At 40.8% G+C, this 15,031-nt stretch overlaps 1 protein-coding gene across 2 annotated transcripts in view; it reads right to left on the bottom strand.

Annotated features, from left to right (window-relative positions):
• Positions 1-7,849, bottom strand: part of LOC133485015 (solute carrier family 4 member 11-like) — a 35,398-nt gene extending 27,549 nt beyond the window's left edge. The window contains exon 1 of one of the 2 annotated variants that reach the window (XM_061788313.1): positions 7,694-7,849. In XM_061788313.1, the coding sequence (XP_061644297.1) occupies positions 7,694-7,754 (61 nt within the window). In that variant the 5' untranslated portion in view covers positions 7,755-7,849. The remainder of the gene's footprint in view (positions 1-7,693) is intronic. The other variant, XM_061788316.1, reaches the window with a different exon arrangement.
• Between the last annotated feature and the right edge of the window lie 7,182 nt (positions 7,850-15,031).

The raw sequence follows: 15,031 nt of genomic DNA, 5'->3' as shown, positions 1-15,031 counted from the left end.
ATTTATTTTTAGCCATAAACCTGTATTTAATTATGTGGGTGGTAATTTTTTGGATTGCATTTTCGAATTTTATCTTAAAAAATCCTTGTTGCGTGACATTTTAAACTAAGCAACTCATTTGTTTCTATCCCTAATCCTGTACTGAACAGTATTGAGTCATCTTTCTTTGCTTTATTTCATTCTCCCAGCTTATTGGTCACTTAAATGCACATACGTCAGCCTTAAATCATTTGAGCACAGATTGGCAACAAATGAAAGGAAAAGCCAACAGAGTCCAGGGTGATTTTTTAAAAGAGTGAGATCAGATCATTTTTATTGCTCAGTCACTTCTCCTGCCCATAGCCCTACAGTGTTTCGGGGGGCGGGGGTCTTTGGTCAGAAACCTTTTATCCACCACTGCTCCAGTTATTCACTTAAAAAAAATCATCTGATGTTTGGATGGCAGTGGTGGACAGTATTCAAAATTGCCATAAAGAAAGGGCCACAATGAAAAAATAAATATATTGCACTGTGAGATTAAAGCTGTACATCTAAAGTTGTGTATTTGAAAGGGGAAAAAAATAGTACGTTTTCAAGAAAAAGTTATTTTATAAAAAGGGTGTTGAAGATGTTCTGTGCACAAAGAACAGCAACGTTATACTTGTATGTATAGGCCAATTGTTGTCTTATGTTGTGAGCAAACATTTAAGTTAGAAGTGCTAAATTGTGGCAGCAGACTTCACAACAAGTTGCTTCAAGCTGTTTATTGCCGTTCTCAGTTGACGTTTAAACATAAAACAAAGAGAATTACACGTTCTACATTTAACCAAACCATAACTTGCATAAGTCAGCTATCTTAATGCTAACACACTATGCAAAATGCCATAGATGGGCTAACAGAACTAGCATCATTGTGGCTGTAGCTATAACCCTTCAAGTAACATATATTAGAACACAAACGGTGCAGCAACACATTTACACAGTCAATATAAAAAGACACAAGTGTATATTCTTTATCCTCTGTGAAAAATGAAAAACTATTATTGCAGCTTGCGGAGTCACTTAGTTGTGAAAATTCTTCATTATGAGCGTCTGTACTATACTGTCCCCTGGTGGCCAAGCTACGCACACCAGAAGGAGCACAGTGTCAATGGGCATTGAAGCCTGAAATTATGATGCACAAACTGCATAGTTCTTTGCATTCTCTTTTGGGTGAGGTTGGAATGACTTAATGACATTTCCATTCATTCCAATGTGGAAAGATGAGTTGAGATACAGGAGTTTTAAGTTACGAGCATGGTCACGGAACAAATTCAACTCTTAAATCAAGGAACCACACACAGTACACTCACATCTACAGATTCAACAGCAAATTAGTAAGTAAATTTAAATGTGTAGAAAGCAACAATGTTGTTTTAGTCTGGAAATACTGTACTCCCGTGCGATGAATAGTAGTTTACTGCAAAATGAATGCCGGGCCTGTAGTTGAAACACCGGATTTTCAACAAAAACAGTGACTGCTTCTGACTGCTCGACATAGATGGCATATGTCAGTTTTCCACCTTTTGAAGTAGTATCAAGGCTGTAACAGAGCCTGGACAATGGCTGTGCAAAAGGGAATGGTTCCACAGTCACGCTCATGTCTCTCACTGTGGTGTGTTGAAAGCAATTGTCGCTATCTAACATCACGCCAAATGCTGGCACTGATGTTATGCAATCATCTATTTGTGGGATGCTGTGTTGCTGCTCACAGTTGTGGATTTCTGTGGGAAAGAGGCTGCAGGCAACTGTTTTCGGCATTTGGAAAACCGGTGGTCCAATGTTTGCGTTTTCATGTATCCCCCACAAATGTTAATTCCCGTAGCTTCACACACAAAAGCCCCCATTGAATAACAGCCGCTTGATCATCTCCCTTATGGGAATCAGTGTTGAAGCCTTTTCCCTCAGCTGTCTGCATGCGTGTTTGGACTTTCACCACCACGCGTGCTGGTCAAACAGTGACCACTAACAATGAGCAATGAAACGCTGCATTAATAAACTAATCTTCTGTGCAAGGGCAAACTTGGTAGAGTTTATGGTACAGTGACACATTAATCTAACTCCGAAGAACAGCGAGAGGGGCAAAACTGGATGGAGAAAAACAATAAATATAGAAAGGATATTTTTGCTACAACTTTTTATTTCCTTATCTATAATACTTGCTCAAATGTTTAAACAGCCTTGCTGAATTTTTTACATGTGCACTGTTCTTTAAAGAAAAAAAAGAGTAATCATAAAAAGACATTTATTTTACTTTAAATGGGTTTAAAATTAGACTGTAAGGCAGTTCAGAATAGCTCAATTATTAAACAAAAAAGAAAACATTTTCACAAATTCTGCCAGGTGTTGTAACAGGGCCAATTCTAGGATTAGTAGTTCAGGGGTGCTAGGATTCATTTTAGAGGTGCTTCAGCACCCCAAAAAATTGGTCTAGAAACGGCTATGCCAGTCAGAAAGCTTTTCAGTAGCACCTTGCATTAAACGTTATCACATGTCCATGACACAACAAGTAACTTCCATCATTCCAATTCAGAGGATACTGGGACTGTCCAACCACCTGAAACATTTCCTATCCATCCATCCATCCATTTTCTGAGCCGCTTCTCCTCACAAGGGTCACGGGAGTGCTGGAGCCTATCCGAGCTATCTTTAGGCAGGAGACGGGGTACACCCTGAACTGGTTGCCAGCCAATCGCAGGGCACACATAAACAAACAACCATTTGCACTCATATTCACACCTACGGGCAATTTAGAGTCTTCAATTAACCTACCATGCATGTTTTTGGGATGTGGGAGGAAACCGGAGTGGCCGGAGAAAACCCACGCAGGCACGGGGAGAACATGCAAACTCCACACAGGCGGGGCTGGGGATTGAACCTTGGGCCTAAGAACTGTGAGGCAGACGCTCTAACCAGTCGTCCACCGTGCCGCTGAAACATTTCCTATAGCTACAAAAAAAAATAAAATAATAATATATATATATATATATATATATATATATAATATTACGTTACTCTGAGGAGCGGGGTTCAATCCCCGGTCCCGCCTGTGTGGTGTTTGCATGTTCTCCCCGTGCCTGCGTGGGTTTTCTCCGGGCACTCCGGTTTCCTCCCACATCCCAAAAACATGCATTAATTGGGGACTCTAAATTGCCCGTAGGTGTGAATGTTGTTTGTTTCTATGTGCCCTGCGATTGTCTGGCAACCAGTTCAGGGTGTACCCCGCCTCCTGCCCGATGATAGCTGGGATAGGCTCCAGCACGCCCGCGACCCGAGTGAGGAGAAGCGGCTCAGAAAATGGATGGATGGATGTTACGTTACAACCAAGTACTGTGGCTTTACACTTTTCAAGGTTGTTTTAAAAAAAAAATTACATTTCTTCTTTTTTTTTTTTATCTCTCAAATTTTAGGCATGCTGGTATTCATTTTAGGGGTGCTTCAGAACCCCCACCCCAAATGGGCTCGAAATCATGTGTAAACTTATTAGCACAAGAGAGACACCCGTGAGTAATGGTGACAGCCGAGATCAGTCAGCACACTTCTTTTTTTTTAATCAGGCACTGGATCACGTATAAGTGCTACTGAATGAGTGTTTCAATAATATTCCACCCTCCTGAGACCTACTGTATAAATGTACAACAGGGCTTATGTCATTTTGTCTTTTTTCCTGTCAAACATTAAATATGTGCAGAAACAAAATGCAGTATTAGACAAAGGAGGAAACAACTTCTTACTGAATCATAAATAGCAATCAGAATGAAGAGTTATTTAGGAAATAAAACATTACATATTGCCCTCTTGAGCCACTATATTGTTTACCCATCCATCCATTTGCAAAACTGCTTGTGGTGTAAGAGTTGCAGGGATGCGTATCCCCTTCTAAATACGATGTACTCATGGTCACAACAGTCAACAATCATCCAACCAGGGACCTTTTTGGTCAGGGTAAGGCAAGAGAGAAGTCTTGCAGGCAGTATACAGGTACGTCTCAATTAGTCCATTTATTTCAATACTCATTAATTCATTAAACACTCTGGAATTTTGCAGCACGGTGGACAACTGGTTAGAGCGTCAGCCTCACAGTTCCGAGAACCCAGGTTCAATCCCCGGCCCCGCCTGTGTGGAGTTTGCATGTTCTCCCCGTACCTGCGTGGGTTTTCTCCGGGCACTCCGGTTTCCTCCCACATCCCAAAAACATGCATTAATTGGAGACTCTAAAATCTCCCGTAGGTGTGACTGTGAGTGCGAATGGTTGTTTGTTTCTATGTGCCCTGCGATTGGCTGGCAACCAGTTCAGGGTGTACCCCGCCTCCTGCCCGATGACAGCTGGGATAGGCTCCAGCACGCCCGCGACCCTAGTGAGGAGAAGTTGCTCAGAAAATGGATGGATGGATGGACTCTAGAATTTTTTTTTTCAAAGGGCAAATTACTGCCTAATCTCTACATTAAAAATAATTTTCATTGTTTCTTAATTTTTTGTTATGTACTGTAACGTTGTAGTTTCTAGAGCTGTGACGAGTGAATTTGGGGGATTTGTTTGATGGAAGCTATGATCATCAACATTATACATACCTGTATATATTTAAAAAAAAAACTAATGAAATATTTTACTCTGAGTGCGTGTCATTCATCTCTATAATATGAATTTCACTTTTTGAATTGAACTACCTAACTAAATTAAGCTTTTGACACTAGTCCAAACAGGAAAGACCAAACACCTTCTGACTGTGGGGGCGATAATGCTAAGCAAACCCATTGAACTAACACATAAACAGATTTTTTTTTTTTACATCGTAACTGATTTTACAATGACAAAACTGGCAAGTGTGTGCTTACTACTCTTATCATGTCTGATGTACTTGAGATGTTCAACACAGAACCCCGCACACATAATGATATTGCTACCAACAATCGTGAGTCTCCTCCCTCAAACCACATTTCATAGTATCACTGAGCTGATTAGAGGCAGCATGGTGCAACAGGGCATCCGAACTTTTGGAAAATTCAGTGAAGAAATAGCAGTAGTAGAAAGACAAGAAATAGAAGAAGCTAGGCCACGGCAACAGTAGGAGCTTCAGGTCACTTTGTAATTTGGCTATCGTTCTGTTTCACATCACAGTGACAAAGTCTGTGGCTTTGCCACACTTGGTTTTGCAAAAGTAAAAAATTAACAGGTTTCACATTTGTGATTATTGGCCGCAACCGTTTTCTGAACAGATCAAGGACAAAAATCACCCGTAACAACCGCCACACCACAGTATGGGATAATCAAAGATTATCAAGATAAAATCAAAATAATAACGAAGATAATCTTTCAGACATATCCGACAATCAAGACTGTGCTGACTTTGATTCATAGAGAGGGAACAAATTTCAAATTAGGCCCAATTGCCAGTAGGCTATGTGTACGCTGCTTTAGACAGGGGTGGCTCTTCTGTCAGTCCATTTTTTTCATGATAAAAACATGGCACGGGAGTTATAGCATAGAGGAGGTCTGTGCAAATGTACTGCGCCTCAACTTCCCATAGTTGACGTTTTCCATATCGCTTCAAGACAGGATACATTACATTGGTTACATTTTTTGTAACCGATTCAGGACTATTTTGTTTCGCTGACTCCAAAAATGATATCCGTCTTTTATGTTAAGGTCAGGTTTTTGTTTTATTAAGTACAACCCCAATTCCAATGAAGTTGGGACGTTGTGTTAAACCTAAATAAAAACAGAATACAATGATTTGCAAATCATGTTCAACCTATATTTAATTGAATACACCACAAAGACAAGACATTTAATGTTGAAACTGATCAGCTTTATTGTTTTTAGCAAATAATCATTAACTTAGAATATTATGACTGCAACACGTTCCAAAAAAGCTGGGACAGGTGGCAAAAAAGACTGAGAAAGTTGAGGAATGCTCATCAAACAACTGTTTGGAACATCCCACAGGTGAACAGGCTAATTGGGAACAGGTGGGTGCCATGATTGGGTATAAAAGGAGCTTTCCTGAATTGTTCAGTCATTCACAAGCAAAGATGGGGCGAAAATAGTCGAAAAGTTTAAGGATAATGTTCCTCAACGTACAATTGCAAGGAATTTAGGGATTTCATCATCTACGGTCCATAATATCATCACAAGGTTCAGAGAATCTGGAGAAATCACTGCATGTAAGCGGCAAGGCCAAAAACCAACATTGAATCGATCCCTCAGGCAGCGCTGCATCAAAACCAACAATGTGTAAAGGATATCACCACATGGTATGGGGCTGTGTTAGTGCCAAGGCATGGGTAATTTGCACATCTGTGAAGGCACCATTAATGCTGAAAGGTACATACGGGTTTTGGAGAAACATATGCTGCCATCCAAGCGACGTCTTTTTCATGGACGCCCCTGCTTATTTCAGCCAGACAATGCCAAACCACATTCTACACGTGTTACAACAGCATGGCTGTGTAGTAAAAGAGTGCGGGTACTAGACTGGCCCGCCTGCGGTCCAGACTTGTCTCCCATTGAAAATGTGTGGCGCATTATGAAGCGTAAAATACAACAACGGAGACCCCGGACTGTTGAACAGCTGTACATCAAGCAAGATTGGGAAAGAATTCCACCTAAAAAGCTTCAACAATTAGTGTCCTCAGTTCCCAAACGTTTGTTGAATGTTGTTAAAAGAAAAGGTGATGTAACACAGTGGTAAACATGACCCTGTCCCAGCTTTTTTGGAATGTGTTGCAGCCATAAAATTCTAAGTTAATGATTATTTGCTAAAAACAATAAAGTTTATTTGTTTGAACATTAAATAAATTGTCTTTGTAGTGTAGTCTATTAAATATAGGTTGAACATGATTTGCAAATCATTGTATTCTCTTTTTATTTATGTTTAACACCAAGTCCCAACTTCATTGGCATTGGGTTTGTATTTAACGGTTTATTAATCAAATGTTACAAACTTTGCTTACTGTAAAGTGAACAGTAGACAATGATAAAAGTAAGTATTGTACTTGTAAATTGAATGTTACCTCATCATTGTTCAAAATTCAGGGGTTGAACCTCGAAAATAAAAAAATACCTGTACACGTAAACAAAAACGTGGCTACAGTTCAAAATGTTGACCTGATTGAGCAAAACCAATGTGATACAGTATTTGGATTCAGCACCTCAAAATTGTCCTAAATCAGATAAGAAATCTTAGACAATAAATTAGTTGCTGACCATGTGTTATCGACCATATTAAAAACAGTCAATTAATCGATTGTTATGCCCATGTGTATGCTTTCCATTTTCACAACCATTTTCAGTGTTTCGACGAGAATAATAACATGACACATTCCAAAACTTCAAGATACATAAGTGCTTCCGGGCTCCAATGCTGTTGTCATATTACAAAACTTGAGTATGTATTGATTTCTACTCAAAAAAGAGCTTGCCCATAAATAGACCTAAGGGTATTCACAAAGAACTGTGGTGTTTCACTTACCGTTGTGTAAATCCAACAGCTTTTTGCGAAACTAACATTCAGATGATTATCAAAATAAATAGCAAACATGGTGATGTAAGTGTTCCTTTAAAGTACAAATGGTTAGTTATGATGTACTGTATGTTTGCAGCAACTGATGCATGCATAATATGAATGGACTTCATTTTGGGTCCACACACAAATGAAATCAATACTCGTCTTACCTTGAGCAAAACGATTGAGGGTGACTGTTGATGTGACGTTGGCCTCCTTTTTCATCTTCATCTTGCGCCACTCTTCCAAAGTTGACCAAAAAGCTGTGTGTGATATTTTAGACTTTAAGCCACAAGGAGAGGAAAAAAGCTGTAGCAGAGTTGACGCTGGATTAGGCAGTTCCAGACTGTGAGGGCCACAGGTAGATGGGAGCCGGTTACCACCAATGAATAACACCTTAATGTCCTCTTTGCCAATCACAGTCGGGCAAGAGGCAATAAGGAAGCAGTGGGGGAAAGCGGGTTGATGGGGGAGGAAGGTATGAGGGCAGTATGGCGAGGGCCTGATGGGCCTCTTTTGATATTCTAATATGACTTGATGGCTATGATAAAACATAGCAACGGTCACGGTTGTCTGAAGCATTCCAGTCCAGTGAAGTGTTACATACAGTAACTGAGGTCTACTCTGATCACTTCACAGTATGCCCCGGTCCACAGAACTGTGAGGCAGTTGTGCTAACCAGTCGTCCACCGTGCCGTCAAGCCCAATTGACTACCATTAAAAACGACATCCTTTGCACAGTGATTCAGAGCCCATTCCAAGATATAATTATATCAGGATAAATTGAGTGACGCTGAAGCTTAACAGCTAAAAACAACATGATCTTTGGACCTTTGGAACCATTTATCCTCACTTCTTAGAGGAATCTGTCTTAAATATTAGTAGTTTCATTGAGAAAGTAAAATGTTGAAACACACTGGCTTTATTTGTGCCCCTCCAAGCTTCCACCTGCAGTTTTCGTCAGGTTGTCAACTAACTTTCTAGACCCAAAATTCAACAATCATTTTGGTCATGGAATACCACTTTTTCACCAATATTTGTACCCTCACATTTAATTCACATTTTCGACAACATTTTGACTTAATTATTAGTAAAGGCGGCACCTGGCACGGTCCGTAATGCTTTGTGATTGGTAATGTTAAATGAAGGCAATCTGATAAGAAGAGCGATGAAGAAGAGGTCACAAGCACTTTGGTCAGTCAATGAACAACAATTAGGTAATGACTGACTCTGCATAGCATTGGCCCCTGCTGGACATGTCTGTTCTTTCTCCAGGCATTCTATGCTGAACACAATGACAGACCATCGTGAACTGTTAGGGGCGACAAAGAGGTGGGGGTGGGTCGGTATAATGACACTGATTGGTGATATATTTTCTGGTTGAGCAGTGAGGTAGCACTAATAAGGTAACAGATCACAGAAGCGAGTCTACTTGGCTGACGCGCGCACACACACACACACACACACAGAGCTTTGCACACTTCTCAGATGTAATAGCCAATCAAAAATGCGCAAGAGCTTTCACAAACAAATATGTAGCAATACAATTTCTAAATAATTGCATATGTACCTGTGGCTAGAAAGCAAAGTGCGCAGAGTCTCTGTCGCCAAAAACCACGGGTGCAGTCAGTGGATGGATCGATCACTGCCAGCACCCTCTCAAATTATCCACACTCTCTCCTTTAATGTCTAACCCGCTTCCTCTCTTTGTGGCAATCCACTTCTTCCTTGACAATCACGCCATGTTTCCGTGGTTCAATAAAAAAAAACATTGTCGTACAGCATATTGTATGCAGAGCCTCTAAACCCAATACAGGGTCACAGTTTTTCTGTTGTAGCACATTGGTAGATGTGCGGTGCTCACTAACTTTGTGTGCGCATGTGAGTTGCCAGCTGTATTTTTTTTTTTTTTTGTGATGGTCCACTTCCGTTGCGTTTTGCGGTGTCACTTGGTGTGGGGCAGGCCTTAGAGAAACACATTTGAAATGGACATAAGTGAGCATTCAGATAATAAGCATAATCAAGTAAAGAAATTCCATTATTTAGTTCACTAATTTTAAGTTATATATTTTTGCTCTTTTAAAAGGTCATTATGGTTAAATGATGTGCTTTGCGCATCTGCATTATCCATTCTGTTTTTCCAAAACTCAAATGTAACCCAGATAAATGCAGGCTGTGGATAAAGTATCGTAGTCACCCTCACAGCCAGTTGAAAAATAAAAAAATTAACAGGCACAACTTTGCCTGCTCTAAGGTAAGCAACATACTTGTACTATCCCTCAAATTATGGTACGCAGATGTTAGCTTGTTGACCAATATGCTAACATCTGTGGCACTAGAAAGCTAACAAAAAAAAGCTATATGCTCCTGTGGTTGCAACCTTTTTATAGCCCTATTGTTTTGGTCTTTTGAATGATTGTCATGAGCGAGTGTAATCCATATGATGATTAGTCCTCGTATTTGACCTCAGCTTTATTTGTTATTTTTTTTCCTGCCAAACGTCTTAAATCATGAGGAGGTCCAGCTAGTTGACTAAGAATCTGTAGTCCAAAAATGAGTTACTTTGTAAAGTGGTTGTGTGAAAGTATTACTTCCACAGAACAGTACTACTCATCCACAGCATTGGGAGGCAGTATTGCCAAAGAGGCTGTAGCCTGTAAGTGAAACTGGTCTCTGCCTCTCTGCCTGGGGCGGGTGGCCTTCTGTACCCTTCCAGCCGGTCGGCCCGGACCGGACCCGCAGGATTTTAGCCTCTCACTTCACACACTCAGCACATTTGTATTACTCTCACTGTACATATTTCGCACAATGGGCACATTCACATCTGCTACAGGGTCACATCTGAATGGCACATCTGTGCTGGTCTCCGATCTGGTTGACACCCCCCCACCCCGTCTTTTCCCTGCCAGGCCTCCAGTTTTAATGCATCATACACCCATCTGTCGGGGGAGGGCCCTGTCGGGCTGGGGAGGACACTCAGCCAGGTGTTCCGGCACTCCGGTCTGCTCTCTGTGTTTCCTTCTACATGTAGGCTATGGGACAATACGTGCATGATTAGTGGTTTGAACAGATGCGCTGTGATTGACTGGCTACCAGTCCAGAGTGTAGTCTGCCTTTAACTCCAATTCAGCTGGGATAGGCTGCAGCTCACAGCAACCCTGAACAGGATGCATGTTTAGAGATTGATGGATTTGAACAGAAGAAGGAATGCTGGATTTGAATAGAATAAGAACATGTGTTTTTCCATGTAATGGTGTTGGCTCTATGATCATGAATATGTTGCCTACAGGCAATTTCGAGTCTTCAGTTAACCTACCACGCATGCTTTTTGGGATGTGGGAGGAAACCGGAGTGCCCGGAGAAAACCCACCCAGGCACGGGGAGAACATGCGAACTCCACACAGGCGGGGACGGGGATTGAACCCCGGTCCTCAGAACTGTGAAGCAGACGGTCACCCATCATCATTTTTACATGTTTTAAATCATCCCACATGGCCTACACAGCAATGGGAGGAGGAGGGGGACACACGAACAATCGGGATGAGGATCGATGCATGAGGTCTGCGAACATATTCAAGTTGCCAGCAGTTATCACAAAGTCATACTGTGTTTATTAAGTACTGGTCCTGTACCTGGTCTAACCTGCCTCCGCACCGGATTTGCGCCGGTCATGGAAATACAGCACATACTGTACGCATCTTTTCTGAGACGATGACGTGGTAGTCCCAGTTTTCGTGTGACTGCGTTAACACCACCAACAACAACAATACATCACACAGGTTTAGTATTCTCTGGTTCAGATAACTTTGTGTGGTAGAATTACAGTGTCACATCAGAGCTGGCGTATATACTACAGCATTTCAGCACCTTTGTGTGGACACGCACATTTCTTGAAATGATTCTGCGTTTGAGGGAAACTTTTTAAAAATGAAAATGTTTCCGTGTGGATAGGCCCTGATTGTAGACATTAGCTATGCACACTAGCTGCTTGCAACCTTCACCATAATAATAAGCATTGCCAGTAGGTGGTGGATGTTTCAAAATGTGTTGCGTAAAATGTGGATCATTGCACAGTAATTTTGTGCACTGGTTCTGTTTTTCTTTGTTAGGGTTTCGAATTACTGCTCCCTTTTCCCATTCACATTGACTTGACAGGAACAGGAAGTCGAAATCTATTGACCAACATTTTGTGAACAAAGGACTTTTATTTGGATCTTTAGTGACTGATTTCATCCCATCATTTTGCAGTTTAGTGAGGCTGTAGACTTTTACTTCTGTCGCTAGCCACGAGGATGTTTCTCTCTTATGAGGGCAGGCAAAAGTGGCGGACTTTTGAAAATGTGTTGAGGAAAACCACATGGTCGTAGTTAGGAAAAAGGTCATCCCTGGGTAAACTAAAGCAAACAAAAAAAAAACCTGACATGCCCATCCATCATCCTCATTCACACCCCTTACATGTTGCTTAAGGTAGGCGCAATGTTTATGAGGTGCAGATCAGTCCGACATGATCTTAATTCCCTGTGACACCGGTCAGGAATATCACTTATCTGTACATATCTGTACAATGAAGCCGTAGATCAGTTCTGGATGTTGCAGTGGTTTTGCAGCCGTGACGGTGTAGTCAAAAGTGTCAACAGACTCGTGGCAGACAATCATTGTAAAAGTGCCTCTGGAGGAGGTTAGCTTGCTCAGAAAATTGCCTCCACAGGGAGAATTTCATGTGTCGAGCAATCTAGTGAGCTCCCGCGAGGCTCCAGTCCGTTTCTGCGGGGTTCCAGGCCAGTGACTGATTTGCTGTCATCGCTGTCCAGCTGCTCCCACGACATGAAGGTGCATTCCGCTCTGCAGATGTTTGCAGCTGTCTCCAGAACTCTTTAGCGTAGTTTTCGAGACAGATGCTCGTAAGTAACCGTACACCTGCAAACTGAAAACACGTGGACGCACTCATTGACACATGCATAACACTAGACGGTCCAACTTCTCCTCTTCCTGCACATAAATGAACACAGCAAGTGAACATGGGAAAAGGCTAATTTGATTTAAAGTGGAACCTCTTGAATGCCTTAAAGCTTGCTCAAATTTAATCAAATACATTAATCTACTTTCTGCACTGCTTATTCTCATTAGGGTCGAGTTGGAGCCTATCCCAGCTAAATTTGGGCCAGAGGCAAGTCACATACAGACAAGCAGCCATTCACACCTAGACTACGGGCAATTCAGAGGATTCAATTAACAAACCAAACATGCAAACTCCATACTGGAAAGCCATAGGTGAGATTCAAACCCCAACCCTCAGAACTGTGAGCAAACGTACTAACCAGTATTCCACCATGTTACCTTTTACCAAATCTTTTGGGAAAAACATAAAGCATGACATCAGTGCACCTCAAAACACTTCATTTAAGCCAGCATGGAAGAATGAAGTCTACGTGGTTGTTTTACTTTTCCCTTTGGATTTTGGTGACACTTTTTTTACTCAAAGCCGTACGATTCCCAACAAGAGGGGTTACAGAAAAAGAATGTGCAAAGTTACAGTGAACGGCGGAACGCAACTAAGGTGAACGTTCGCGAAGAAATTGCAGTTACCAACCCTTTACTCAAATGTTCAACCCGCTATTGAGTTTTGAGGCTTCGCATACAGTATACTGTACTTTATTATTATTTTTTTTATTGATTTACAAAAACAAGAAGTGGATTGCCTCGAAGAGAGGAAACAGGTTTTGCTTATACTTAGGACCTGGAAGCCTTTTATTTATTGAATTATTTATTTTTGTGAAAGCTCGTTTTTGATTGGCTGTTACATCTGTGATGTTGCAATGCCATTTACCGGCGACTGAAATTTTGAATCACAGCAAAACCAGCGGCCAAATTTTGGCCGACATGAAAGCTCGATGCCGAACTCAACACACTGCGCAACATTACAGTCGGTGTTGACCGCTCCGCTCGTTGTGCAGTGGGCCTAATACACTGGTGTTAAACTCAAGGCCCGTGGGCCAGATCTGGCCCTCAATGTCATTTTATGTGACCTGCGAAGGGTTGCCACAATTTGTCCATGACTTTAAGAATTGTTCAAAAGTGTTCAAAATTGGTTATGTCTTAAAAATGGTAATAATCAAATGCAGGGGTAATTATGTAATATGATGGGGCGATTATTAAGGTTCCTACACAGAATATATTAGGTAAGGGACAGGAAATGTAACTGTCACGTGCTCAAGCTACACGTTTTTGTCTGTAAACAAACACAGTGCAACTCAGCTTCTGGCAAGCAATCATCATGACTGATGACGTGCTTTTGGCAGAACTTCAAATTTGCAATTTTATTTGAAAGGGCATCACGCAAAAGTGAATAAGCAGGGAAAAAAAAGGTACTGCGGCACAAATGAAACTTCCAGTGGAATTTAAACAGCCTCTCCCGGGCTATTCAGCGAGATACAAAGCAATAATAAATAAATAATAAAAAATAATAAATAATATAGCATAATAATTCACACCGTTCAAACTATTGATGTTTCACTTTCCTAAAAATAAAATATTTAAGCTGTTGAAAATGTCATTTTTAATTTAATTTTAAATATCATTTTAAATGTACTTACTGCACTGATTGTAAACTGAACCGTGATCTTACAAGCTACAAACTGAACTGTGATTTGTGTCGTACCGTTACACTCCTAGTGATGATACATTTACGTGGTTTCATGAAACTCTCCAGAGGACAACCATAATTACAATGTGGCCCGTGATGAAAAAAAATTGACACACCTGGCCTAATAGGACTCACACCCGAAGCTGCAATTGACCAATTTTTTGTGGTAATCTGTTTGTACTGTTTGACATAAACCAGCACTGATGATGACGCACTGCTAGCTGCTCACTAGCTAATTGCCATATGCTTGTCACTGGTGATCAAAAGATTGGTTGGACTTATACATGACATTTGTGTTTTATTTCCTTTTATACTTGCATGAGAGGTAATTTTAAAGGGGACATACTTTTCCAAACTTACTCTTTCTAGTACTTGTCATGTAATATTGTCTCTGTGGTGCCTCAGTAAACCAATCAGAGGAAAGGGGGCGGTCGTAGCCAAATATGGACATAGCGGATACAAAAAAACATCAGTAGCTGTCAGAGGGGCCTTTTCTGGACACATGACAAAACCCAGGTGTTTTTTAAAAAAATGAAATTGACACTTTTATATTAAAGTCCACTTTAGCGAGTCACTCTATGGAGGTCTAAATAGCCAAAATACAGGACCTTTAAGAAAATTCCCCCTCCAGTGTTTAAAAAAAAAATAAAAATTATCATTCTCATGTATTAATATTACTGTTTAACTACTGCTGATAATTGAATTGGAATTAAGTATGTTAAAATGTTACATAACATTGCTTGTACAGGTAATCAAAGTTTTACGATGACAAAAAATTATTCAAAATACGTATCATCTCATCGGGGGAATTTTGTTTAGTTTAACCAGTAGGCCGATCATAGAACTGATTCTGTTTGATTTAGGA

Source organism: Phyllopteryx taeniolatus, chromosome 10 (assembly GCF_024500385.1).
Source record: "Phyllopteryx taeniolatus isolate TA_2022b chromosome 10, UOR_Ptae_1.2, whole genome shotgun sequence".
NCBI lineage: Eukaryota > Metazoa > Chordata > Actinopteri > Syngnathiformes > Syngnathidae > Phyllopteryx > Phyllopteryx taeniolatus.
This window is presented reverse-complemented; position numbering and strand designations above follow the sequence as displayed.